The 27,288-nt window shown below is 38.4% G+C and overlaps 1 protein-coding gene across 1 annotated transcript in view; it reads right to left on the bottom strand.

Annotated features, from left to right (window-relative positions):
• LOC110028090 (cleavage stimulation factor subunit 77) overlaps positions 1-27,288 on the bottom strand; it is a 74,226-nt gene that overhangs the window by 40,760 nt on the left and 6,178 nt on the right. Inside the window, 6 exon segments of the mRNA XM_020729809.1 lie at positions 1,743-1,806; positions 3,525-3,571; positions 3,797-3,925; positions 4,407-4,547; positions 4,864-4,925; positions 14,965-15,065. Coding sequence (XP_020585468.1) covers positions 1,743-1,806; positions 3,525-3,571; positions 3,797-3,925; positions 4,407-4,547; positions 4,864-4,925; positions 14,965-15,065 — 544 coding nt within the window.

The following is a 27,288-nucleotide window of genomic DNA, read 5'->3' as shown; positions in this document are numbered from 1 at the left end:
GAGGTAGCTCGCCTAGAGCGACGTAAATCCTCACCCTCTTTTAGGCCCCTACACAACCAGGTTGTGCAGCATAAGTCCTAACTCGCTTTAGGTTCCGAGGTTGTTGTGTGGTACGACGTAAACCCTCCTTTCTCTGTGGGCTATTTGCATAATCGGGTATTATGCAAATGTAAGTCCTAAGTAATAAAATTGGCAGGATTGAACATTTAAATAACATAATCTCTATTTCATCTCCAACACATTAGGATAGTTTGGGAAGTCACTAAGGGTTCTCCTTAGGATCTGTGACATCCCCCTACCTTTTCTTTCCTTTGGACTCCTGAAATAAGTGTTCCGCATTGAGCCACTCCCACTTGCTTTTCCACGCCCTACCGTGAAAACCTAAACCTTGAAATCTTGAAGACTAGAACCATTGATCATTATCGAGAGTTTTCTCAAATGACTCCCGTCATTTGGGATGTAATTAACTATAGGGGCTTGCCTCTATAGGGAACTTGGAACCCAGATAAAATAAACCCTATTTAATCTTTGTATTAAATAGGGGAACTTGTCGGTCATATATAAAAGGTTCGCAGACTAAACGGATGTCACAAATCTCTTAGTTTGCTGGATTGGGTCTATCGCCGAGGTCTACACTTATCTTTCGAGAGGGTGTAGTATTCGCGGTATCAGGCACGATTATGCAAACTATTGGACGAATGAGATCCATTTGGTCTCATTTTTCAAAAAAAAACTAAAACACACTACTTTCAAAACCCAAACTATATATCTTTTATATTTAAATTAAATCTCAAAAAATTATTTTTTATATTTCATATTTTCGAATCTATATCTATCGAAAAAGTTGACCGACAGTAGGACGAAAGAGACGAGACGAAAATGGATTTCAAATGTAGAAGACTACCACTTCTCACCGCTATTCTACTACTTTTTCATAATAGATCCCATTCATCATAATTTGTAGATTCGCTCAATATTGCATAAGATTTCTTGGCACTATAAAAGATTTATATGGCATTTCTCATCTTAAAAGGTTTTAATTGCTGACAAAGGCTCACGTGACCAGCTTACATCAAGGTGAGATGATGAAAGGATCTTAAAGGTGAAAAAATTAATGAGTTCAGAGATAAAATTGGATATTAAAAAAAAATTGAGGCTAAAATGGACAAGCCTAAAAAGTACAAAGAATACTTCACTCATTTAATATAAAAATTAGATGAGATGATATCCCATTCCTTCCAGTTCACAAAATAAACCTAAGGAAATTTAAAAAAAAAGCAAAAAAAAAGAAGTATGAAATGACAGATGTGCAATAGTGATTTCTATTGTAAAATATTTATTAGCTAAATCAAATGAGCAGAAAGGAGATAATAAGTATATATGTGCCCACATATAAAATACAAATACTTAAAATGAAAAATTAAAGTATAAAAAAAAATAAAAGTTTCAACAACATTCTAAAACTAAAAAAAGAAAAACTATGCTGTGGAACTTTACAAGCTAAATTGAACCCTATAAGCAGAATTCTTGTTTGAATCTTACAAGCAAAAACATAAAACAAAAAACAAGAATTTGTTTAATATGAAAATGTAGCACTCAGAAATTAAAAATAAAGATAAAAGATTAAGATAGATCAATAAAGCAAGCTTCAAATACGTGGGATAAGATTGCCCATGATGATGAGAAATATTTTTATCCATAAATAAAATGCCCAAATATGAACTTAATATTTTCTAGCATACCTGTTCATAAGTAAATGTAATACGTCTATTGGACGATGCACTATCAATCCTTTGTGGATTAGCTCTACATATAAAACGAAAAAAAAAAATCATTTTTTAAAGATTGCAAGTTTCAAAAAAATGCCAGGAAAGAATACAAATTTTAAAATTCTAAACTTAATTGGCCAAAAAAGCAAAGTTAATAATCCTAAATGATTTATAAATGAATAGTACATTCATTGAGTATGAGTAAAAAAAATAAATCACACAGAAAATAACACAGTTAGTTAGAAGAATTAAATGTAAGAGGTTACTCCCTCATAGAACTTCTAAAGCTGTGGAATCTATTTGATTAAACTATTCTAATTATTGGTAAAGATGTTATCAATGTGTTTGTGAATGCTCCACTAGTTGAATTAGAAAAAAAACAGAAAAATTACCTTCGTTAAATAAAGGATAAAATATTAAAACATATACATGAAAAAAATAGAAAATAATTGTTGGCAATAAAAATGAAAATGCAGCTTATAATAAGATCAGTTATATAAGGATCATGATGGCATAGAATGAGAGAGAGATTAACTGGAAAGCTTTAGTTTGCTTTGCTAAAAGCATATTTTGGCACAATTATAAATACTATTTTAAGAAACTAAAGAGCAATCAATACTTTAACAAATACAGCTTCTAAAGAGCATGAGGCAACCATTATTGAGAATATTAAAATCTCATTTCAAAATAATAAAAAAAAATTCATCACCACAAACTCTCATAGAAAAGTACAATGCACAACCCAAAATTCTTACATTTCACGAAAAAGAAATTTCATGCGGTGACTGGTCCATGGAAGTAAAATGCTTTAAATTGTGCATAATTGTTTGACAATCCAGTAATTTACCATCTGACACAATTCTAGGACTCCTGGAAAATATTTAGGAAGGTGATCTAGAGGGGAGATGATTATGGAATAGCAAAAAAATAATAATATGCAAGGTCGACGGAGTTTGGAAGGGGACAGAGGTAGCTAGATGCTGTCCGGCTGGAAAACAGTGGATCAAACAGTAAAATAGCAAAGGTACGAACGGCGAGGAGGTTCCACTATATGTTCCTAAAAAACTATAGATACATCACTTGCAAAATGAAGAAAATACAACACTCCTTAGAGAAGAAATGAGATAATACAATCTCTAAATACATAAAACAAAGCTAAAGTCTTCTAAACTAGGTCCAAAATAATAAACTTATACGAAGAGATAAATTAATTTATTTGACCTAGGAAGACATGGGATTATTGTATAAAAAATTATCTTAATTTATTAGAACTAAATGAAAATATGACACTAAGTGGGATGCAATGGAGAAAAGGATTCATGTAGCCAACCTCACGTAGTGGGATTAAGACTTTGTTGTTGTTGTTGTTGTTGTTGTTGCAGAGATAAATTAAAACATAATTAGAAATAACATAATAGGAAATACAGCTCCCATGACCTGTACAACCCAAAATAGCGGGAATTTTCTGCTACAACTGGCCCCCGGCTCAAGCCCACTGTCGTGGGATTCTGTGATCCGCAGTACCATGGGATGACTTATTGCAGAAGAGTTCTCGCATCACTGCTGTCCACTAAAAAGAATTTTTTTATGAAAACATCTTACAAAGTACTTTGTATCCCCTACCTATAGGTATCTATCAATAAGATCCAAGAATAAAATGAAATTAAGACACAGCAGCTAGAACTCTCGATAGGTCAAACAATTCATGAAGCTATATACATCAAATGTAATTGCAGAAGCTAATTGCATTCTTACTTTTCATAGGCTAAAAGTCTCTTCCATGCAATGCATTGTTGTTCTTCCTGTAATAGGCATTTTGAAAGAAATGGAATTAAACCGCATGGTATACATACTTTCATACTCTGCATACCCTCAATAATCAAAAGCGGTGGGTAAACACATATACTCTTTAGTATTAATTCCTATAAATTTGTGATACCAGTCCAAACCAACACACAAAGGTCATAAGTACACGATTATATTCTTCAGTAACTGCAGAAAGTTAAGACTAACATGTGCTAACATGCCTTAAAGGAACCATTGGGAGGCACTGCGAGCATATTCCAATCAATTTCATCAATGTACTTTTTTCGTTCCTTATAGACAGCTCTTGCACTGTTGTACTTGGGCTGATATTCAGATAATAAACCTTTAGCCTGCGGACGAACATCCGTCAATACTCATTGTGTTCTATAAATTAGTAAAACAGTACCAAAAAAAAAAAGGGAAACATAGTTGAACAGAGAAAAGCTTCAAAATGGTCCTCTAACTCTTTTTCAGAGGTCATTTTAGTCCCAGAGTTTATAAAAATGTCAATTTAGTCTCTAGACTTCTAAATGGGGCTAAAATATTTCAACCACTATTAAAAGAGTTAAAGGGTTAGTTTGGAATATTTCTGGACTCTGAGACTAAAATGGCTCCACGTAACAAGTCAGAGGACTATTTTAGCACTATTCTATTTTAAATTACAGGTCCAATGTTACATAGTAGAGCTAGAATTCCTAATGATTAATTTGAAATCTAAATTTTGAGCTCCAGAATTGACTTTTAACTCAAATACAGGAAAATATGACAGAGAATTTGCATAAAAAAACTCAAATGGATGTTTGTTAAATTTTTTCAGTCAACGAGAGTTACCAAAGCGCGGTTAATAGAGTTCTCAAAATTTTCATAGTCCTTCCAGAGTTGTTCTGTGTGATGGGTTGGAGTGACAATAGCTTTTTGGTATATTTTCCTCACAGAAGTCATGCGTTGGGACTCCTCCTGTGCTGTCACAACCTGCAAAAAAAAAAATCAAAAATTTACAAAACTATAAAATAGTTTTAGCTATATGATAGAAATTGAAATACTGCAAATATCAACAAAGCAAAGATGTTAAAAGGAAAATGATCAGGTTCAAAAAGGAATTGCTCCCCAACAGTTCACAGAGCCACACTGCAATTTCTGGTTTTGAGAAAGAAAGTGAGGACTTACCCCAATAATGAGACGTGTTCATTTAGAGATCTTGCAAACTTTTATTTGTGAAATTTGCATTATCTTGTGAAATGAGTACAGACAATAAAAGGAAAAGGAGTAGAGCAGAAACTGTCCATACAGGCATAGACTTCAAAAAAGAAATATACTCCATCCACACAGGTCCAGCAGATATATCACAACCTGAAGAATTCAAGAGTTGTAGAGTTACTAAGAGTATAATGTTCATGCACAATGTACATCAACGGAAATAAATCACCTACATATTTCTATGAATGATCCAGGCCAAAACGGCAAAGGGGCATTTACATGCATACCACCAAATTCCTATGCATTTACATATTTTACATATCTAAATATCTAACACCTAAACTTTACTTTTTACATTTATCGTACCCAAATCTTTTGAATCACATTAAAAACATCACTATTTTAACTTATAAAAAGTGAAATACACATTTCTATGCATTAGGTAAGGTGCCATAAATGTAAAAATTGAAGTCCAAGTATTAGATATGTAAATCTATAGATGTAAGTATTCCAACAACAAAATTAGTTACATCCAAAACTTCTACCAAAGTATTATTGCTTCGGCACTCACGCTCATTGAACATCCCAGTTATTTCTCAATACTATGTCACCACTAATTACCAGTTTATGATACCAATGTAATAAATCCTGATAAGTTCGAGCAAAATGCTAAGTTTGCCACTTGTGACTACTACTTGAATCAACCACGCAACTCTGTATGGCTTCAATAACAAAAAATCCCAACAGTTTCTTTTACCAATTTAACATTAGCATTACCAACCACTGACATTTTTATTGGTTCAGCTAAAAATGCAATGGCTTTTTTTGAAATATTTTAGAGGATTAGGCAAACAATTTAGATAATGTATCCAGCATAAGCAAACATAGATAGATAGATGACATAAAGTTCCAACTTTGCCCAAAACTTCATCTTTAAATAGTGCCCAAAAGCTAACAAGCTTTTCGCAAAACTTCCTTTTAAATTTTAACAGTAACGTACAACATTAAAAACAAACAACCTCTGCAAAAAATGTACTGCTTCATTTATTTACATGTCTAGCATTTCTCCTTCCCAGTTGCACAAGTTTGTTTTACTTCTACTAAAAACTTAGCGAAATTTAATTTATGTATCTGCATGAAGCTTGGGAGGTTGATGTATGTAAGCCTTACCCTGGCTTTGTGAAGCGGCTGTTTCGTGACTGGAACTAGTAACATCCACCGAGGGAACTAAAAAATGCTATAGTGCATCCCTCTTCAACATCAACAACACTAATAAGAGACCCAACTTAAACGCAAATTAGATTGAGATCACATTTGACTGACACACACACACACAGGTATATATGATTCTTTTTAAATGCACAGATATGCTCAGGTATATATGATTCTTTTTAAATCTTTTTAAATGCACAGATATGCTTTTGTAAAGGCATATAACTTTCCATTTTAAAAATTAAGGAAAAACAAAATGATTCTTCTCTAGTAACAAGGCAAATGAAAATAACCAAGTAAAGCTTCGCCCACATCAACATTGGTTTAAACTTGCCATAGCTAATGATGCAGGGGTCTGCCTGGGGCACGGGATGCCTGGGCGCACCTAAACCAATTTCGGTCCAGGCTTATGAGGAGCCGATTGGCCCTTCAAGCCAGCGAACTGCCGCCTAGTTGGAGTGAGGCCACTCCTAATTATCTAGAGCATATGCATTTTGCTTTAGTTATGTTTAGGTTTCAGTTTTTGTTGTGTTTGTTTAGGGACAGCCGTCAGCATCTTACTTTCCGACTGTATCTCGTTTCCGATGTGGTATTTATGCTTCCGATACCCTCCCCATCCCTTTCCCACACAAGTTTCCTTTCCCTCGGTGCTCCACTTTGCTGCAGCCCTCAGGAAAAATCAGCCCAGCTGCAGTTTTTCCTCATCCTGACTGCTTGCCAGCCCAACCCAGACTTTCCAGCCATTTCCCTCCTTCCTCCTTGTTGCCATCACCCAGAACCACCCCTTTCCCCGCTCTCCCATTGCTGCTGAACCCCCAAAAATCGGCCACCCTACGAACCCAAAAAAATCTGCAAACCTACCGTATTCCCTTCCCCCTAGCTATCACCCCCTTCCAAACCCCAAACTGGCACCGCCAACACCCTCAAGCCGACCCTAGTTCTAAGTTGTGTGTTGAGTTTGTTGGAATTTCGGATTTCTATCTTGTATTGTTGTAATTTCCTATTTGAATTCGGCAATTACATTTGTTTTCTATTGGTGTTTGGTTAAACGCCAATATCATTTGGTATCAGAGCTAGTCTAACCCTAATCTTATCCTAAGGTTACCAAACTTCAACAAAACTCACATCCATCATGGTTGATTTTTCAAATCAGCCACCAAAAAATTTTTCCCCTCTTTAAACCACCCCGTCTTACCTCCCAAACCTAAACTCAAGACATGCCACCGAGGAGACAAGCGTTGGAAGCCATTCAAGAACTTACCAAGGAACAAATGTTGCAGGAAATCCGCCGACTTCATTGAAGACTCGCTGAAATTGAGGAGGGACACGTGGAGAAATCAACGTCAATCTGGATAACCAAATTCGAAGATGAGAGAGAGAAAATCTAAACCCCCTCCGTGGGGAGGATTCCAATAAAGAAGAGGATAGGTCATAGTGTTTAGTGATTCAGTATCAGAATAGGCCGAGGGATGAGACTTATTTTTGGAGGACAGATAGACCTATGAGTGAAGGTAGACTTACCAAATTTCGAAAAGAGAATAAATCTGAGCGGCGTCATTGAGTGGTTGCAGACTGTCAAGAAAATATTGAGTGTGAAGTGTCAACTGATAGGAGAGTAAACCTTGCTACTATATAGCTGAAGAAGATTGTCACTTTGTGTTGGGAGAATCTGAAAAGAGAAAGACAAAGAGAATGTTGGAGCAAGATCAATACTTAGAAGAAGATGGAGATGATGAGGGAGTACCTACCACACTATTTTCAGGACATGTTCATGAAGCTCCACTACCTACAGCAAAGGGTATTGTCAATGGAGGAGTTTACGACAGAGTTTGAACAACTTATGCTTAAAACTGAGTTGACAAATCCCGACATGCAAACTATAGCCAAATTTTTTGGAGGTCTTAAACCACCATCAAGAATGTTGTCCTGCTACAACCTTATTGGTCGTTGAGTCATGCTCGGACCTTGGCATTGAAGGTGGAGAGACAATAGAAATAAAGCAGGCACCCACATCCATTTAGACAACCAACCATAGTTGAAGGCATCAGCAAGAGCACACATGAAAGAGTTGTGAAGATTGGTCAGGGGAATGACAGAGTTGAACAATGTAAAGAAGTTTGAGAAGAGTAGCATGCTCAACACAGTTCCAGCCAAGAAATGTTTCAAGTGTCATGGATACGAACACATTGCCTCCAGCTGCCTTACGAGCATAATTGTTTCATTCATTGAGCATGATGCAGTGGAGGAAGTGAATGAGGAAGAGATGGCAAAAGAGAAGGGTGAGGAGTATCAGCTCCATGGAGATGCGAGTGAGAAGCTAGTTGTGAGGAGGGCTCAACAAACAGAACAAAAGATGGTTGAGACATAGCATCTTTCACATCATATGTGTTGTGAGAGGGAGAGGGAATATATGGAGGGAGTTGTGAGAATGTAGTCTCTACTTTTATGGTGAATAAGTAAGACTTGGCTACTCAGAAGCATTCTCAACCCTAATCCTTGACCTAATTGAAGAAGGGAAATGAGAGACATGTAGATCAGCAATGTTTGGCAGAGTTCTTAATTGGGGACCAGCTACAGGAATATGTGTAGTATGACGTTGTGCCCATGAATGTTTATCACATACTGTTGAGGAGAACATGACAGTTCGAACGCAACCTAATGATGGGTTGAAGAATACCTGCTCATTCACGAAGGGGAAGCACATAGTTCCTTTGCCCACTGGGCCTTTAGAGAAGCAGACACCATGTTGCGGAGAAGACTGTTATCCCATGTGCCACCATTCTACAGTCAGCACAAGAGGCCCTAGTGGCAATGACTTTAGTCATCTTAAAGGGGGCTGAGAAGGAGGCTGAGCTACCGGAGATGGCACAACCACTGTTAGCCAACTTTTAAGATGTGATGACTAACAACTTACTTTAGGGACTACCACCACTAAGAGGCGTTCAACATGCTATGGACCTTATCCTTGGATTGGTATTACCTAAGAAACCTACTTACAAATTGAGGCTAGTTGAGTACAAAGAGTTGCAATGGCATGTGCAGAATGTTATTGTTGGAGGATTCGTGAAGGAGAGCATTAGCCCATATGTCGTTCTTGCTTTGATGGTTCCTACAAATTTAGTACGTGGAGGAAGTGTATTCATGGTCAACCCATCAATAAGATCACCATCAAATATAGATTTCCTATACCTCGCTTGGTTGATTTACTAGATCAGTTATATGGAGCCATTATCTTTTTCAAAATTGACTTGCACAATATATATCACCATATCAGGATGAAGCCAGCCAGGGCATGAATGGAAGATTGCCTTCAAGGCCAGAAATGGGTTGTATTGGAAACTTTGTAGTTGTCATCCCATTTGGATTGTTAAATGCACCTAACACTCTCATGAAGTTGATGAATCCAGTGTGACTTATATTGGAAACTTTGTAGTTGTGCAGTTTGATGGCATCCTAGTTTACAACAGATATGAGGTGTAGCACTTTAAGCATCTGAGGATGTTCTTTAGGGTTCTTCGATTGAAGAAGCTATCTGCCCACATGAAAAAAGTGTCACTTTATGACAGCACGGGTATACTTTTTAAACTATATCGTATCCACTATAGGCATACAGATTAATCCTATGAAGATAGAGGCTACTGTGAGTTGGACGCCCCCACAACCCTTTAAAAAGCTGAGGCTACTTTTTGGGGTTGGCATTCTTTTATAGAAGATTCATCGAGGGCTTCAGCACCATTATAGCTCTCCTGTCAGAGCTCTCATAAAGGGAGAAGTTTCAGTGGACAGAGACAGCTAGGTCACGCTTTGACGTCCCGAAAAAGGTGAATCGGACCTCATTTTAGTTTTACTAGATTTTAGTCAGTTGTTCGAGGTTGAATATGATGCTTCTAATGTGGGGGATTGGAGTGGTATTGAGCCAGGAAGGCACACAATATTCTTCTTTAGTGAGAAAGTATTTGACATATAATAAAGAGTTTTATACTGTGAGAGCTCTTAATCATTAATCAGTACTAGTTGACTAGCGAGTTTACCTTATTCACAGATCATGAGGCTCTGAGATTCTTGAATAGTCATAACAAGTTCAATGGCAGACATACTTCTTGGGTTGAGTTCATGGCATCATTTCAATTTATGCTCAACAACAAGGCAGGGAGTCAGAATCAAGCAGTAGATGCCTTGGTCGTCGTCACTTATTAATCACCTCCATGTAGACTAAAATTGTGGGATTTGATGTGTGTAAGGAGTTGTACGAGAAAATTGAGGACTTCAGGAACATTTGGGATTAATGTAAGGAGAGACTACATAACAATATTACATATCTGATGGCTATTTGTCCCCAAAAACAGGTTATGTGTCCCCAGATGTTCATTAAAAGAGTCCATTTTACAGAGGAGTCACACTGGAAGATTAGCAAGACACTCGCACTTCTGAGGGAACAAGTTTTATGGCCTAGACTGACGAGAGCTGTGGAGAGATATGTCAAACATTGTTGAGTTTATCGTCTGGCAAAAACCAGAAGGGATAATATAAGGTTATACACACCATTACTAGTACCAATGACTCCAAGGATGGATGTTAGCATAAATTTCGTTGTGGGTATTCCATGGACACAACAGAATAAGGAATTGATGATGATAGGGGTTGATAGGTTCTAGAAGATGGCTCAATTCATACATTGTCATTGGACACTAAATGCTATCACATGTAGCTGATTTTTATTTCAAGAAGAAAGTGAGACTGCATGGATACCAAGGACCATTACTTCTGATGTAGATGTCAAGTTTCTAAGTCACTTTTGAAGGACCTTGAGGGGGAAGCTTGATATTGGGCTTCACTTCAGCTCAGCAGCCCACTCACAGACAGATGGTCAGATATAGGTGGTGAACAGAAGTCTGGGGAATCACTTGAGATGCTTTATAAGGAAGAACATCAAGAAGTGTGATATGATTATAGCCCAAGTTGAATTTTCTTACAGCAGATCCATGAGTCAGACTATAGGGCATACTCTCTTTGAGCTTGTGTATGGCCATAATCCACTTACCCCACTTGAGTTGGTACCACGTCTTCCTACTTCAGATGTTAATGAGGATGCTGAGGCTAAAGTGTGGGAGATTCAAAAGCTACAATAAGAGGTTGGGAAAGAGATAACCAAGCAGAACCACAAGTACCAGGTGAAAGTTAATAATACCAAGAAGAATGTAACTTTTCATAAGGGAGATCTAGTATGGATCAGATGGAAGAAAGAGAAATTTCCCGTAGACCTTTTGGGAAACTCAAACTCAAAGGTGAACCTTTCGGAATCCTCAAGTTGAATAACAACGCCTAAATTGTTCACTTACCGGAAGATTATAATAATTCTAGCACCTTCAACATCCTTGACTTTACTTCATACTATGAAGAGACAGAAGTTTCGAAGAATGAGATTGAAGCTCCCAAATATCGAGAGTGAAGAATTGTATGGTAGGGTATGTGAATTTCCCAAATTTTTATTACACCAAAAATGAATGAGGTACAGATACAAACAAATGCAGTATAAGTAAAGATATAAAAATGGCAAAGCAAATGGCATTGACTAGTATTAATAACAAAACATGCGACATTTAGGCAAAGGATATCTTCATCTAAATTATATTGTTGTTCAAGAGCTCTGAAGATGACACGTGGAACATTCCGTAAGTGCCACATGGCACAAGGTATTCATTATGAATTTGAATTGAAATTCTAATCTTTTTTAATTGACTTTTAATTAATTATGGCATTAACTGTCACGACCAAGCGCAGGGTCTGGAATTAACCAAGATGGGAACAAACAGTTGAACGATGTGAAATAAATTTTCCATGACCAATTAATATTTCACAGATGAAAGTAACACTAACCAAAAATAAATTAAAATAATATATTAAAATTTACCTCGTTATTGGTTGTTTACGTCTTCTATACACTTTTTATCTTTTATCGTTTATCTTTAGTCACTCAGTTAACCTGAGAAGTTAATTTAAAAATAACAGTGAGCTAAACAAGCAAGTGAATATTCATACTCCTAACAGCATTACATAAAAAAAAGCAAAATACATGTAAGTTAAACTTTTTAATAAATTCATATAAATATTTAACATGCTATCATTGAATCATAATATATCGATAGCGTATCAATTTCATTTTATATTTGTACAACCGTCACAAAAGCACGTCTAAAAATTATGTCAATTAAGACAATATTAATATCAATATTCTTTTTCATATACGTCCATGGGTACATTAGTGTTCCCCAACTATACCATCAATTGATGACTCCATATTCAATCATGCACAAACAATCAATCTATGTAAATCATATAATTCATAATTTCATATCACTCAACATGTGATATTATAATGCATTAAATATTTCATAATATGAAATTATAAGCATTCGCATCAAAATAATAGATAGAAGTTAATAATAAAAAAATCAATTTCATTAATCAAACATAAATAACAACCCATGAACTGATTTAGAAAAGATATCAAAATGATACTATAATTTAAGAATAGGATTACCTAATTGATAGACAATATGCTTGCACTTGACGCCGATCCTTCTAAAAATTGGAAATTTAACATGATATTTAAATTATCAAACTTTAATTAATTGATACTTTATTTAGTTATTAACTTTAAGTTATTATGTATAAAATTTCCATATTTTATTTTACGTAAACCCGCTTAATTTTCTATTCAATATTATATATGTATTAACAATTTTATTAATAAAATAAAATAAATAAACCTTACCTAAATCGACTGAACCTTAAACATGCGAAGTTCCACCCGCGCCCAAGCTCTTCCTTGCGCACAAGAGCTATCGCTGGTTCTTCCCACATGAGCTTTTCCTCTGATCAACGTTTTCTTCACTGCTCATGGAACCGTACCAACCCGTCACCTCTTCCTCCTTGGTGAGACAAAGACGTCGTCGTCTTCCTCCACTGCTTGACATAGATGCTACTTCCTCCTTTCTGCTTACGAGCACCGTGTCGTGGGCTTGTCTCGACCTAGTACACAAGCCAACAACCTCTTCGTCTCCTTTCCCTTGATGGCACGAGATTGAGTTCACTGTTCTACTCAACAGGTAAGCTAACCGCAACGTTTTATAGGCGAAATTCACCTCTTCGGCTTCCCGATCTCTTGTTTTCATTCCTCCCACTTTTTGTTACCTAGCTCCTATTTTCCTCTCCTCATCTTCAGTTTCTAAATGCTCGCACCATCTCCCCCACTATTTGACTCTTCATTTTCTCTTCTAACAGTCATTTTTCCCCCCAAGTAACAGAAACGGGACCCCACATTAAATACTTTATTTGAATTTTCATTTCCTAAAATAGGAGCAAACTTGAAGCCTCTCAACACTTAAAAATGTGCATATTCACAATAGCCTGCACACGATTTCACCATCACTAATTAGTTGCATCCATGCCATGCTGACATGCACGGTGATCGCTATAACCATTAGTGTCTTTAGTCATCCATGCCATAGTTTGCTTTTTACATTTATAACACCCAAATCTTTCATATCACATCAAAAATAGAACCATTTTAACTTTTAAAAAGTGAAACGAACCATTTTAACTCAAAAATAGAACCATTTTAACTTTTAAAAAGTGAAACACACCTTTTAAGCATAGCTAAGATGGTATGTATGTAATAATTGAAGTTTAGGTGATAGATATGTAAATGCATAGGAATTGATTGCTATGTACGTAAATCTTCCTAGTCTTTATTGCCCTTGGTGGAGACTGAATTTGATGTTAGCCTTTCTTTGCTGTCACTACATTATTGGCAACTTCCAATTTTGAAAGGCTGCGTAGACTCTAGAACTGTAGTATCGAGCAATTCTTTGTTCGATTAAAGCTTTTACATGACAACCCATTACACTGCAAGTCATAAACCCATTTTTGCAATTACCTAATCAAAGAAAAAAACTAATATACTTTACCTTTTATTGCAAAGGAGAGGGATATGACTTGCACTAAACCATATTAAAGTGAATGATCGTATCATCAAGCAGTAGGGTGAGGATAAGGGAAAATGAAGTAGATCATAAAGAAAAAGAGCAAGTGTGGGAATACCAAATTTTTGTATTCACTAGGGTGAGAATGGCAAAGATTATATCAAACTCATAAGCCCCAAAACCCAATTTGTCTGCACAATAGTCAAGGAGAAATTAATGACAGACTATTTCCAAAATATGTCCATACTCTACAAGAAAGTTAAAATCTCTTCTATAAAAGGCATCCTAAAATGATGTCCTAGACTGTCCAAGAGTCCCAGTCTAAACTACTTAAGAATCCTAGTGTCTGGCGCGGTCTGAAGCAACTACATAGCCCTTCAGCAGTGTCAATCACTCATTGATAAAAGAAAATAAATTTTGCAAGACAAAATCAAATAATCATTCTGATTTTCCCCACAAACCGAAGCATGAGTTTATTTTTCATGTTCATTCTTGCAAAAAAAATTGCATCCTGTGATGCTACTCTTGAATTTACATGTCAATGTTAAAGCATTAAATAATTCTTATAATTTTGGCACGTAGCCTTTGATTAAGAAGTACAAACCAATGACATGCATAATGAACAAGATAATAGAAGCAGGTAATAGTTTCATGTTACGAAGATTTGCCTTATTTATATGAAAAAAGATCCCAAAATAATCCCATGACTATTCACATGTGACCAATTTAATCTCAAAGTATCATATTTATCCAATTTAGACCCTTGACTTTGTATAATTGATCACACATGATCCTTCAAGTAAAATATGATGGAAAATACGAAACAAATTTGATCAAAATGGTCCATAAGGAATCAATTTTGCATAATCGAATTACTTCATTAGAGAAGTGTAATACTCTAGGACTGAAATGGACAAAAATGAATAGCTGGGGGATTATTTTGAAGCTTGACCCATTTATGCACGATGTAATATAAGCATTTAAAAATTGCATACCAACATAACTCAACATAAAATCAAAAGCTTTCCTAGTTTCTTCCAAGCCTTCAGACCCTCTCTTGTCATTTACTTTTCTGATGAAACGAATATAGCAACGCCTGCATAGAAAATACTAGCAAGTATCATCATCATCATAATAAAAATCATAGAAAAATTTAAAAAGAAAAAAAATACAAAAATGATTATCCTCTTATCAACAAAATGCCTTCTTAGGAAGTGAAAATAACAGGAACACCAACCAGCGCCCACTTATCACTCTCAAAAGATGAAAGGAGAATTTAAGTCATACAGAAGGCGCAATATGGACAAATTAATGGAATGAATAAATAAATACAGGATGACGGTTTGATATTTTATCATTTGATTGCTCAAAAGACTAACATACCCTCAATTGATGGAACTTTGGTTGTACTTGAATTTTAGGGGCTGGGTGGGTTAACTATCGACCATATAACTCATCAACGTACCAAAAAATACCTCTCCTACCAATACCATAAACACCCCTTGAGGGATAAGGTGGGTAAAGTAAGAATCCATGTTCTTTTTCTATAGCATTCTCCAAGGGACCCTTGTTGAGCTGATTTCAAGCTTCTGCGCCATTGAGTTGGTTAAGGAACTTGGGAGAAAAGGATCAAATTAGCCAAAAACTCTTTGTAGGGGATCATTTTAGTCCCATAGTCTACAAATGCGCTGATTTAGCCCCCGGGCTCTTTTAATATGGGCAAAAATAGTCCTCATGAAGATTATTTCTGCCCCAATTTAAAGAATAGACGACAAATTTGACACTATAGATTCTGAGACTGAAATGCACCAATGTAAATAGTCACGGGACTCTTTTGACATTTTACTCACTAACTTAGACATCAACGTCTCCTCCTTATGTGACTTGTGTTCAAGCCGGATTTGCATTTGTTGATTGCATGCAAAATAATCAGTTTAGCACATAGCAATAACATAGTCTCCAATAATGCAAGCCATCAATCGCCCTGCCACATGCCTTACATATTCTGTGCAAAAAATATTTATTTTTCATTGTTGCACATTTCCATCAAATGCTCTCTACGGTCTGTTAAGCCTTACAGAATCTATTGCTGCCTACGTGTTTTCAAAAATGCTATACAAAACTAATGATATATAGTTATGCTTCTCAAAGTAAATTAAAACATAAGTATACACACTTTTCTAGGCAAATATAACACTATATGGACCATGCATAAGTGATACTTCCTATTATAGTATCATCCTTGACCTCTCAAAAAGTGAGGGGTCAAGCTGTGAACATATTTGAAAGTCGAACGCAACATTTCGGCATTATAAGAGCAACTCCAAGCGATGTTGGCAAAATATGAATTGTCCTCAAGACTCCCAATTGTTTGAGACAACTCTGAGGGATCTAAGACCTATAGCATCAGAGCTCGGCAACAAAGGCGGTGCAACCTATCTTCACAGCAATTTCTTCTTGGGATCACTACTTCTAGGGCACATGAAGGTGAGAATATGGTGCTATTTGAAGGATCTCTCATCAAGGGAGCCTTGGAATTATTCGAACTTAACTATGAGTGTTCCCCATACATGCACATTTATTTCACTCGACGTCAACTTCCATGAGGTGTGCAATGATGTCTATCAAATATTCAAAGCACTCCTGATATGGACGAGGAAATTTGGAGCGAGGGTTGTAATATCTTAACACTAGTTAAAATAAGAGGCATGTTTATGTTCACTTAACATAATGAGTAAGCTTAAACTTAATTTAATAAGTTCCGTATTTAATAAAACATGCAAAAAATTTATCATTTTTCTTAATGTTCGTAAACTTGCTCAACTGATGTTTAATAAATAGCTTCTAAAAACCCAATAAAGAACTCTTTTAATGTTTGCCTATTCTCCATCAACTTATTTAATCGCTCATGTTATGTTATTATTTAAAACTTATATCAGCCACATATATTTTAAGTAGGTTAATTAATAAAAAAAAAATTATGATGGAAGCTCATAATAATCAAAACTTTATAATTTTATTTAACATAATCTTTTAATTAACATTTAAATCAAGAAAAAATATATATTGATTGAATTATGTTAATTTCAATAAATAATTATATATGTGTTTTTATTAGTAAAAAGATAATAAGTTTAAGCATTAACACCTTACATATATTTTATTGAACTCGTTTAAATCTCAATTAGATCTTGATTTTAATATAAATAAATAAATTATCTAGAACATTATTTTAATACTTACTTTATTTTCAGGTTCACTTGTGCTCAAAAATAATATAAACCAAAAGGATTGAACATAGAAGAACTCCACCGCACTAGACTTACCCTTGAAGCCATAATCTAATGTCCAACTAGCAACCGGAAGAGAAATAGTTATTAGGTGCAACATCAAATTTGGAAGCATTGTGGTAAACAATAAAGAAATTAAGATGATGCAAAAAAAGGTCGTGCAGTGAACAGGTATCCATTGTTTCATTGAAGACGGTTGTGTGGCACTGAGTAAAGCTTATTCAGTGACTTATATTTTGATGGGAGATAATAGAGCAATTCAAGCTATCTGATTATGCCATTGTAAAGTATTAGTTTGAACCATGTTTAGCTTTTTATTTTTATTGCCTACTACACTATTCATAGCAGGAGAGAGTTTATTACCTTGCATTGAATGACAATCCCTCGCACATGCAAAAAAATAATCTAGAAGTAGCTTATAAGAGATATATATATTTTTAGGGGGATTACCTAAAAGGGGAAAATCACAGGGTATAACACAAGTTGAAATGATTTGAACAGTGTGGGCCATAAGTTACAAATGATGATCCTCCCTACAACTGGAGAAAATATTAAGAGAATGTACTTGATATTGAAAGTGTGAAAAAACACAAGGGGGAAAGTTGTTGGATAGATAATTAAAGTGGGGGGAAAGATGTTGGTTGAAATCCCGCGTGAACGACAGAATAATAGAGAATAGGATGAGAAAAATGGCTAATTTCTGCTGTCAAACAGTAGTATCCAGCAAATTGGATGACAAAGGAGACCTCCAAATGTCTGAGAAAGATCACAACTTTGATCCTATCGGGCTATAGAAAAATTACATTAAAGAAATCTAAAAATACAACACTCCAATAGTGAAAATCGTCAGAAACATCACCAAATAACATAAACAATGTCTCCCAACAACAAAACCCACACATAAATAGTTGTATAATAGAAAATAACCTAATTAAAAGGAAAGAAATATGCTAAAATAAAAGAAAATCAGACGGCTTTGCAACCCCTCTGGAGGCTCGCAATCGGCGGGAACTATGACTTGTGGAATCCCACCTATAGCGTCCTGCATTATTCTCCACGAGTAGGAAGGACTTCATCTTCTTTAGATTGATCTATCACAAGCAGGACAAAATCATTGCTTTGCTATGCCTGAGGTAGTCCCACTGCAAAATCTATGCTCACGGTCATTTCAGGCAACTCTAAAACACATAAGTCCTTCCAATGTTCATCCAAAGTTGGAACTGCATATAGACAAGTATTCTCGTGAGCCAAGTTTAGCTTGTTTCTCCCACTTCTAGGGCTTGGATGGGCGCGTCTAATAAATCAGTTTGTATGGAAGAACTAACTCTGAAATAAAATTTGTGGCATTTTGGAGCACTATCGATCACGAAATCTAACGACTTCCTCAACAGGGGCTATATCTTTTCTGATATTGGCTCCTCGAACTCACTACCTTATAGAGCAATCAAGATTAATCATACTAGAGTCTCCTTCATGGGCTCAGTTTGAATCACTAGTGTTTTGTCTCATCATTCAGAGATTGAAACACCTCTCTAACATTTTCATTCTCTCTTATTTCACTGTCATTTTCTTCAATTGCTTCCTACTCTATAAAAGATGTCATCCTTATGTTTGAGGAATTAGACGCCACAACCAAAATTGCAACACTTGAAGTATTTACTGGAGGGGATGGATTTGGGAGTACTAACGGTCTCCAACTTGTCTCCATTTTGTATGGGTTCCTCCTTTGGTTGAGTTGGCTCAGGTGCTCCATTGGATGTACTCTTGGTGTTTGTTTCGATAGTTGAACTCTGGTTGAAAGATGGAGTGAACTTAATATTGTCTCTCCACCTTTGAGATTAGGTGTATACATCTTATAATGCCCAATAAGGATCGAACTGTACCATATTGCCAATGAATGATCTCAATCCCCTCACATATCAAGTTTTATTCTCCTAGGACTCCACTAGCTCACGCGTCAACATAAGCTACTTGAACTTGACTATGTACTCCTCTATTAAGAGATATTGTTGTAGCAAGTGATGAAGTCTGAAGAATATCTCATGTTGATAATGAAATGGTAGGTACTTACGCTGCAACTTTCATTTCATCTTGGACTAAGTAGTAATTTTGTTTTTCTCTTTCCACTATTGAAGATTCATCGGTTTCTCCCACCACAAGGAAATATTCCTCTTGAGCTTGATGTGTGCTAGTTTGACCCTCCTACTAGGTGAAATGTATTATAATTAAAGGTTTATTCCACAGTTTGGAGTCACTCGATGAATTTGTCCAAATCCACGCGACCGTCAAAATCCGGTAAATCTACATTTACTCCAAGAACTTGACTTCTCTAGTATTTTATGTCAACTTGTTGGGATATTAATTTTTCATAATTGGAAACTCCCTGGTGGAAGAGAGAATCACTTCTCCCAATCTGGCAGGTATCGTTGTGTTTATGGGTGATCTCACTGATATGTATCATCTCAAAATTTGTAAGCCTCTATTGCAGTCAGAAGATTTTCATTGCATATTTTCCATAATAAGCCCTTGAAAATCTCTTAGCAAATTTCTGCTAAGCTGCATTGTGTCTTTTTCTCTCGATCAAAGTTTCAATATGTGTAAGGTTAGGGATAGGACTTGTGGTAGGAATAATTTGATTATAGTGATTTTTAAAAAAAATTTGGATTTGGGCAAAAAAATCCCTAAAATGAAAGGTTTGTCAGGCTCAAAAATACTAGATGATATTGTTCTAGGGCTCCGAGAATGTGCGAAAGAACACTAGAATATGATAGGTAAGGAAAGTTGGAGGAAGGATGTTGATTCAAATCCGGCATGAACGGCGAGAGGAAAGCTGAAAACGGTTGTTTTTTGCTGTCAAACAGTAGTAGGCAGCAAATTGCGAAGGAGGCATCCAAACGTCCAGAAGAGATCACCATTTTAATCCTATCAAACTACACAGGCTACAGACACGCCACCTAAAAGAACTTCAAATATAAAATACTCCAATAGAGGAAAATAGGAGAAAACATTTTCAACTAATATAAAGAGCACCAAAAGTGTCTCCTGACAGCAAAAACCACAGTCTTATAATAGAAAATAACCTAATTATAAAAAATAAGAATAATAAAGAAATCAAAAGGAAAAAAATATGTTGAAATAGAAGGAAATCAAGTGGCACTACAGCCTCCTGTATTTTACGGGAGTAATTCGTAATCATTCGGGATCCGTTACTTGCGGAATCCCGCCTATAGATGAACTATTGCATATGACTTTCATGATGAGAGTAAGAAAACCATTGAAGCGTTATAAATGTTATTAAGAAAATAATGGTGATTTGCTTGATCATTTCTCACGTAGGACCAGCAACCACATACATGGGCATCAACTTTGATAAAGATGGAGGGCGTCAAAGATGATGTAGATCGTAAACGACGACTTTGATATCAATAATGGCCGCTTTGGCTTTGGTGCTGCTTGGAGTCATCAATGTTGTTGAATCTGAATCTGTCCGGGAGACATGCCTAAAGAATAGAGCATTGTGGGATGAGGGAGAGAGAGAGAAGAGAGAGAGAAAGAGCACAGTCAAGAACAATAAAATTATGCAATCTTCAGTCATGAAATGGCCCCCCTATTTACAGGAATGGGTCTCTATACATTTACACATTGTACCCCTAGAATACGTAGGTACGACAGGGGTATTTTAGTCCATACATGAAGATCTTCATGGGGTCCACAGATACGATCACCCGACTGTCATTACACCGAGGGCCCGCAAGGCCGGGTGACTGCATGGCCAAGTGACAATAAGGTTGGACGACTACTCACCAAAAGTCTCTGTCATCCGCCCTGAAGTTCAAGAGCACATTTCGTCTTAATCTACCCAAGCTGGAGGCGATGGGCTCGATCGGACGGATTTAATCAGTTTGATTCTTAAGGGGTGGTTCTTCCCTCATATGTCTGAAACGCACCATTTCCACGATGCAAAGAGGAAAGTAGCATGTCAATCATATAACCCTGAATCGCCCTTTGTAGGGCCCACAAAACCACATCACCTCTTCAGTTACCCGTGAGGTGTCGTTGTGATTCGTGCTGGCACATTTTTTTATGTACGTGTTAAATTCCCCAATTTCTTTGCTACTTGATAGTGACAATTGCAAAAAGAATAAGAAAATTCTTTTTAAAGGTAAGACAATTCTCATATCAATATTCATTCATTAACATCATAAATAGAATTACTTGGTTTATGTGTCACTTATGATTATATATTGGGCTAGAGGGGGAGGAAGCAGCATCTTCATCTCGAATTTGTTTCTCTTCTAGATCATTGTCTGTCGTTCGCAACTTCATTATGAAGGAGGATCTAACTCCATGCTAAAACCCGCAGGTAAAGCTAGGATACTAGTTGCGCTCGGGCTAAGATCGCGCGACCCGAGGGCGAACCATCGAGGAAGAAATTGACTAGAAAGTCAAAATAAATTGAGGGAGTCAGGGTGATTCAACAACATTGATGACTCCAAGCAGCAACAAAGCCAAAGTTTGTCAGCCATTATTGATATCAAAATCATTTTTTACTGTCTACATCATCTTTGAAGCCCTCCATCTTTATCAAAGTTGATGACCATTTATGTGGTTGTTGGTCCTAAGTGAGAAATGATCAAGAAGATCACCATTTATGTCGTTCGCGATATATTGAGGGATTTGCCCAAGGCTAGTGAGGAGCAAGAGGCTTCAGTGATTGATCCGCCGATGAGAATCCCCTTTGAAGCTCACCTTCAGCAGACTGTTTCGAATATCTCTCTCCAATTTGATACTCAATGGGTCAGAGTGGATGCCCCTCTGTCCAGTGGGATGGTGTCAACAGACAACTTCCATCATGTGATGCAAGCGGAGCAACATGGTCCAAACTGAATCGAATCTTGGGTAAAGCTATTCTTTCTCTTTCCTTTCTTCCCGTAAACTGATGCTTCATGGTGATTTTTCTTTTCATAGATGGGGAATCTTTCATTGGATAATTGTCAGTTGGCACTAGTGACAATGATTTGACCTCACTGACAGTTTCGGTTCCAAAGGGGCTGGGCGGAAGAAAAGTGGGTGTGGTTATTCGCTTGGTCGGACCTGACGTGATCTAGAATGAGTCTCTTAAGGACAGTCGGTCATCCCTTAGGACCCTAGCATGTCCTCTATCGAAAATAGAGGCGACTTGGGCCCAACAAAGCCGGGATTTGCAAATCGGGCTAGAGGAGATAGGTGGGGAAGTAGTCGTTCTTCACTACAATATTGTTGGATTTCGGGAGGACGTGTTTGTTATGAAAGTCAGTTCTAAGGCAAACCGGGTGAATCAATTTAAGCTCAGTGATCAGACTTTATTTAGGAGATTAGTTAGGAGAGGCTTAGTTCTGGCAGAGGCGGTCAAGGATCAGTCAGTGAAATATTTCCTTTCAGACAAAATCTTTGCGCAATCATGATTTTTTCCAGGGCCCTAGGGGAAGGTGGAGGCTGATGCCGGGACAGATAAATCCAATAAGGAATGACGACAGCCAAAGGACTCGCTAGGTGGCGGGTGGAGAAATCGGCTCGGCAGGTGAGGAGTTCGTTCTTAACACTTTTGTTATCGTGGTGTGATTTAAAGGATCTCACCGGAGAAAGTGACATTTACCGCAAGAAGACATAGGGTCCTTGCTGACTATAGCACTTATCTCATAGATGTAGCCCCTTCCAGTTGGCGAGGAGCTGGTGGACTGTCTGGGATATCTGGGAGAAGTTCAAACAAGAGAGGCTCCGTAGGTGGGGTGAGGAGAAAGATAGCTTCTAATCGAGGAACCTCGTTTCTCGATCTTCCAGCTAGGAATGAGGCCAGCCTGCAGATGATTCTCGGGGAGACCGGACCCGAGATCAATCCCAAAGGGAGAACATCTGTGACCCGGCGCCGTGAAGGTAAAGAGCCACTTGTCGAATCCGCCCCCTTGCCTCCTTTGCCAATGAAGAAAAGGAGAGGTTTTTCCTCCGGGCTGGATTCCCTCTCAGGCCCCTGAGATGAAGATCTGGAATTCACTCGATGGTCACTTTACTATCATTGACCGATCGATTAGCCAGTACTCCAACTCCCCATCTGTTGAAAAATACCCCTTCGCACTTCTGGAGGCCATCTAGTCGTCGGCATTCGCAAAGTCTAGTTTGAGAGGCCTGAATTATTTAAGAAGATCGATCGATAGCACTTGAAAACATTGGAGGCCTCTCATCTTCAATCGATGGCTTAAGACCTCACCGAAACTGAGCGGGCTGGCACCGTGAAGCAAACTGAGATCTTAATTAGGCTAGGCAAGGAGGTGGAGAGGCGAGTAGAGTTAGCCGATGAGGGAAAGCTTGCTGCAGTGGCGGAGGAACTTTCATCGAGCTCTAAATTGTTCTCATACATTGTTGAAGGAAATCGTAATTTTAGAAAACGAATGGCGACTATGAAGACTGAGGACGAGTTCTTTTCATTGGTTCCGTCCCACCCCATGCAGATGAAGCTTCTTGACGAACAACTTCATATTGGGCGCTTGATAGCGATCGATTGATTCGTCCGGACGAGCTTGGTCGATGTGAAAAATTTCAATCCCTGAGAGTTTGCAACCTTATTTTCTAGTTATGAAGGGAAATCTAGGGACGTCTCAGATGCTGAAAGGAGCAGGGTTCTTCAGTCGGCCTCCTGAAGCTTAAGCTCCTCTTTTGGAAAATGTAATCCTTATTTATTTACATTATTATTGTTTTTTTCAACATTTGTATAGCCAATTTTTTTTGTAAACACAGCGACCTTGTGATTGCATATTTCTTTTGTAATGATATAAAACGGTTTGGTTGTCTTTGATTTGTACTTTTATACCATTTTGGTTTGTACGTTTGTGGGGGTCCCGTTGCAGCCAACAAAGAATATTGCCTAGGCTCTGCAGCGGAGTGATTCACGCCTTATTCTTAGTTGTCGATATTAGGCTGAGAACTGTCTCGACCATTCTAGGTGCTACATTCGATTGTCTCCATTCCTCAGGTCGGACCGAGCGATCTTGGCATCACAGTCTACCTGTTATTGATGTGTGTTCAGGCGAGCGATATTGGCGCCACGAATGGCTATCTTCATTCCGCGAGATGGACCGGGGGATCTTGGCGCCACGGTCTGTCGGTATTTAGTTTGTGCTCAATCGGGCGATCTTGAAGTCATGGCTAGCTGTCTTCATTCCCCGGGTCGAACCGGGCGATCTTAACGCCACAGTCTGTCAGGCTTTGGTTTTTGCTGAACAGGAAAATCTTAGCGCCATGACTGACTGTCTTCATCTCCAGATCGAACCGAGCGATCTTGGCGCCACGGTCTGTCAATTTTTGACATGCACTTAGTCAGGCGATCTTCTCGTCACACCTGGCTGTCTTCATTCCCTAATTCAGACTAAGTCTTCTTAGCGCCACGATCTATCGGTCTTTGTTTTGTGCTCAGTCGGGCAATCTTGACATAATGGTTGACTGTCTCTATTCCTTGGGTCAGACCGAGCAATCTTAGCGCCAAGATATGTTGGTCTTTGATATGGCTCAGCCGGACGATCATGGTGTCACGCTTGGCTGTCTTCATTCCCCGGGTTGGATCGAGCAATTTTGGATCTACAGCCTGCGAGCCTTTGATATGCTCTTAATCGGGCGATCTTGGCGTCACAGCTGGTTGTTTTCATTCCTAATGTTGGACCGGACGATCTTGGCGCCACGGTCTGCTGGTCTTTGAAAAGCGCTCAACCGGGCGATCTTGGTGCCACGATTGTTTTTTTCATTATCCTGGTCGAACCAGGCGATCTTAACGCTATGGACTGTCGGTCTTTGATTTGTGCTCAATCAGACGATGTTGGCGCCACCGTTCGTTGCCTTCATTACCTAGGGCGAACCAGGCTATCTTGGCGCCACCGTGGATGGCAGTCTTCATTTCCTGGGTCAGATTGGGAGATCTTGGTGTCACGGTCTGCCAGTCGTTGATTTGTGCTCAGTCTGGCAATCTTGGCATCACGACTGATTGTCTTCATTCCCCGGCTCAAACCGGGAGATTTTGGTGCCACGGTTTGTCGATCTTTGATATGCGCTCAACCGAGCGATCTTGGTGTCACTGCTGGCCATCTTCAGCATTTCCTCGGGCTCCTTTCTGACCCGAAAGTTTTGATTTTTTTATTAGTATGGTGCTCGCACACAATTTGAGTAGAATATTGGACAAAAGCTTTGGAATTGCTACAAAGTGAGGAGATAATTTTCATATAAGACTTTTTATGTTGAGGGTACAGAAGGGGAGAGGGGATGAAAGAGGAAAAAAAAAATCAGACAAGCCAACTATAACATCGGGTGGCTCCTTCTAGGAGTCACACTAAGGGGCGCCTGTTCCTCCAAGGATCGTTGGGACCACCCTGACAATATTGATGAAATTCGTTCAGACGGGCCCAGACTGGGCCTTCAGTGTCGTCCCTTTCCCGTATCTCTGACCCGAGTGTCCTTAGGTCATGAACTCCTTTAGTTTGCCCGCCTTGATCAACTTCTCGATGAGACTCTGGAGGCACTTACATTTCTCGCTTGAGTTTCAGAGAAAACCTCTAGCTCATTGGCATGGGCTCATTGAAATACTCTGTCTTGGATGGTGTCCAAGATTTCCGCCATCGATAACCTCAGAAGGGTAGCCCGCAAGCCATCATAATCACCGTACAATTGTTCATATCACAGCGCCAGTCTCTCGTTGTACTGGTTCGATCGCAGGTCTCGATTCCTTGTTCAGCCATCGTGCAGGCGTATCATTTGATCCATCCACCATTGCGAGAGGACCGGCCATCTTCGAAACGGCGTTGGATGGGTGATTTGCGTTCTTCCCTTGGTTTTGACATGTCGCCCTGAGGGAGTCCTTTTTTGGGTGTGGCGTCCTTTGATTCTTGTTTGGGGGCACTCTCTTCTGCTAGCATGTGCTTGGATCTTTCCAATAACTCGACTAAATCCTAGGGTTCGTTGATACTGAGGTCGTAGGAAAATCTTTCGAAAGGCGTCGACTTTGAGGACTTTCAACATTTCCCTTTAAAATGCACGATGAACCAGCGCAGACTCTCGCGCTCACACTGCTTGAGTTGCCAAAGAGACTGCATGTTCTACATGGGTTTTCAGGCGCTAGCGAACTGTGCCAAGAAAAGCCTCTTGAAATCAGCAAAGCTACTGAAGCTCCCGACCAGGAGTGCGTCGAACCACTTCAAGGGTGACGACCTCAAAGTGGTGAAAAACATACGTTGATATCTTGAGAAGGCACACGACCAATTCAAATGCGGCGATGTGGTCGTTGGGGTTTAATCGTTCCCTGAAAGCTTTTAAGTCCGGCAATTTTAACTTTTCCAAGGGCTCCGCTCAAGAGATTTTGACGGAGAAAGCATTCTCCGACTGGCGTAGAGCTTGACGCGTTGCCTTTCCACTTGATCAGATCCAGCGCTAACTTGGACTGCGAGTCGCCGACCCCCTTGGGACCGTGATTCGCCCTCCTGCGGTTCATTTTGCTCTTGTGGGGCAAGGTTTCACGCCAGGGCTGCGATGTCCCTAAAGACCTTGGCGAGCTGGCCCCACTTGATCCACAATTTGAGTCCTCATCTCCTGCATTCCTCTTTGCATGTGTTCCTTTATGTCATCTCATGGGGGGTCAATGTTGGTCATCGCTCTTTGGTTACTCCCTTCCCTCTGCGATCGATGTGCTCATCTTTTATTGATGACATGACTCTACGCTCACCATACCTTTCAAGATGTTAAATTTGAATCTGTCTAGAAGACATGCCTAAGGAATAGAATGTTGGGGGATGAGGGAGAGAGAGAGCAATAACACAATGAAGAACAGCAAATTTGTGTAACATTTATTCATGAAATGGTCATCTTATTATAGGAATGGATTTTTATACATTTACACACTGTACCGCTAGAATACATAGGTACGGCGAGGGTATTTTAATCCATACATTAAAATCCCCATGGGGTCCACGGTACGACCGTCCGGCTGTTAATAGGCCAAAGTGGTCGCTAAGTTAG

Source organism: Phalaenopsis equestris, unplaced genomic scaffold (genome assembly GCF_001263595.1).
Source record: "Phalaenopsis equestris unplaced genomic scaffold, ASM126359v1 Scaffold000488, whole genome shotgun sequence".
NCBI lineage: Eukaryota > Viridiplantae > Streptophyta > Magnoliopsida > Asparagales > Orchidaceae > Phalaenopsis > Phalaenopsis equestris.
The sequence above is the reverse complement of the archived record's forward strand: the minus strand, read 5'-3'. Positions and strand labels throughout refer to the sequence as shown.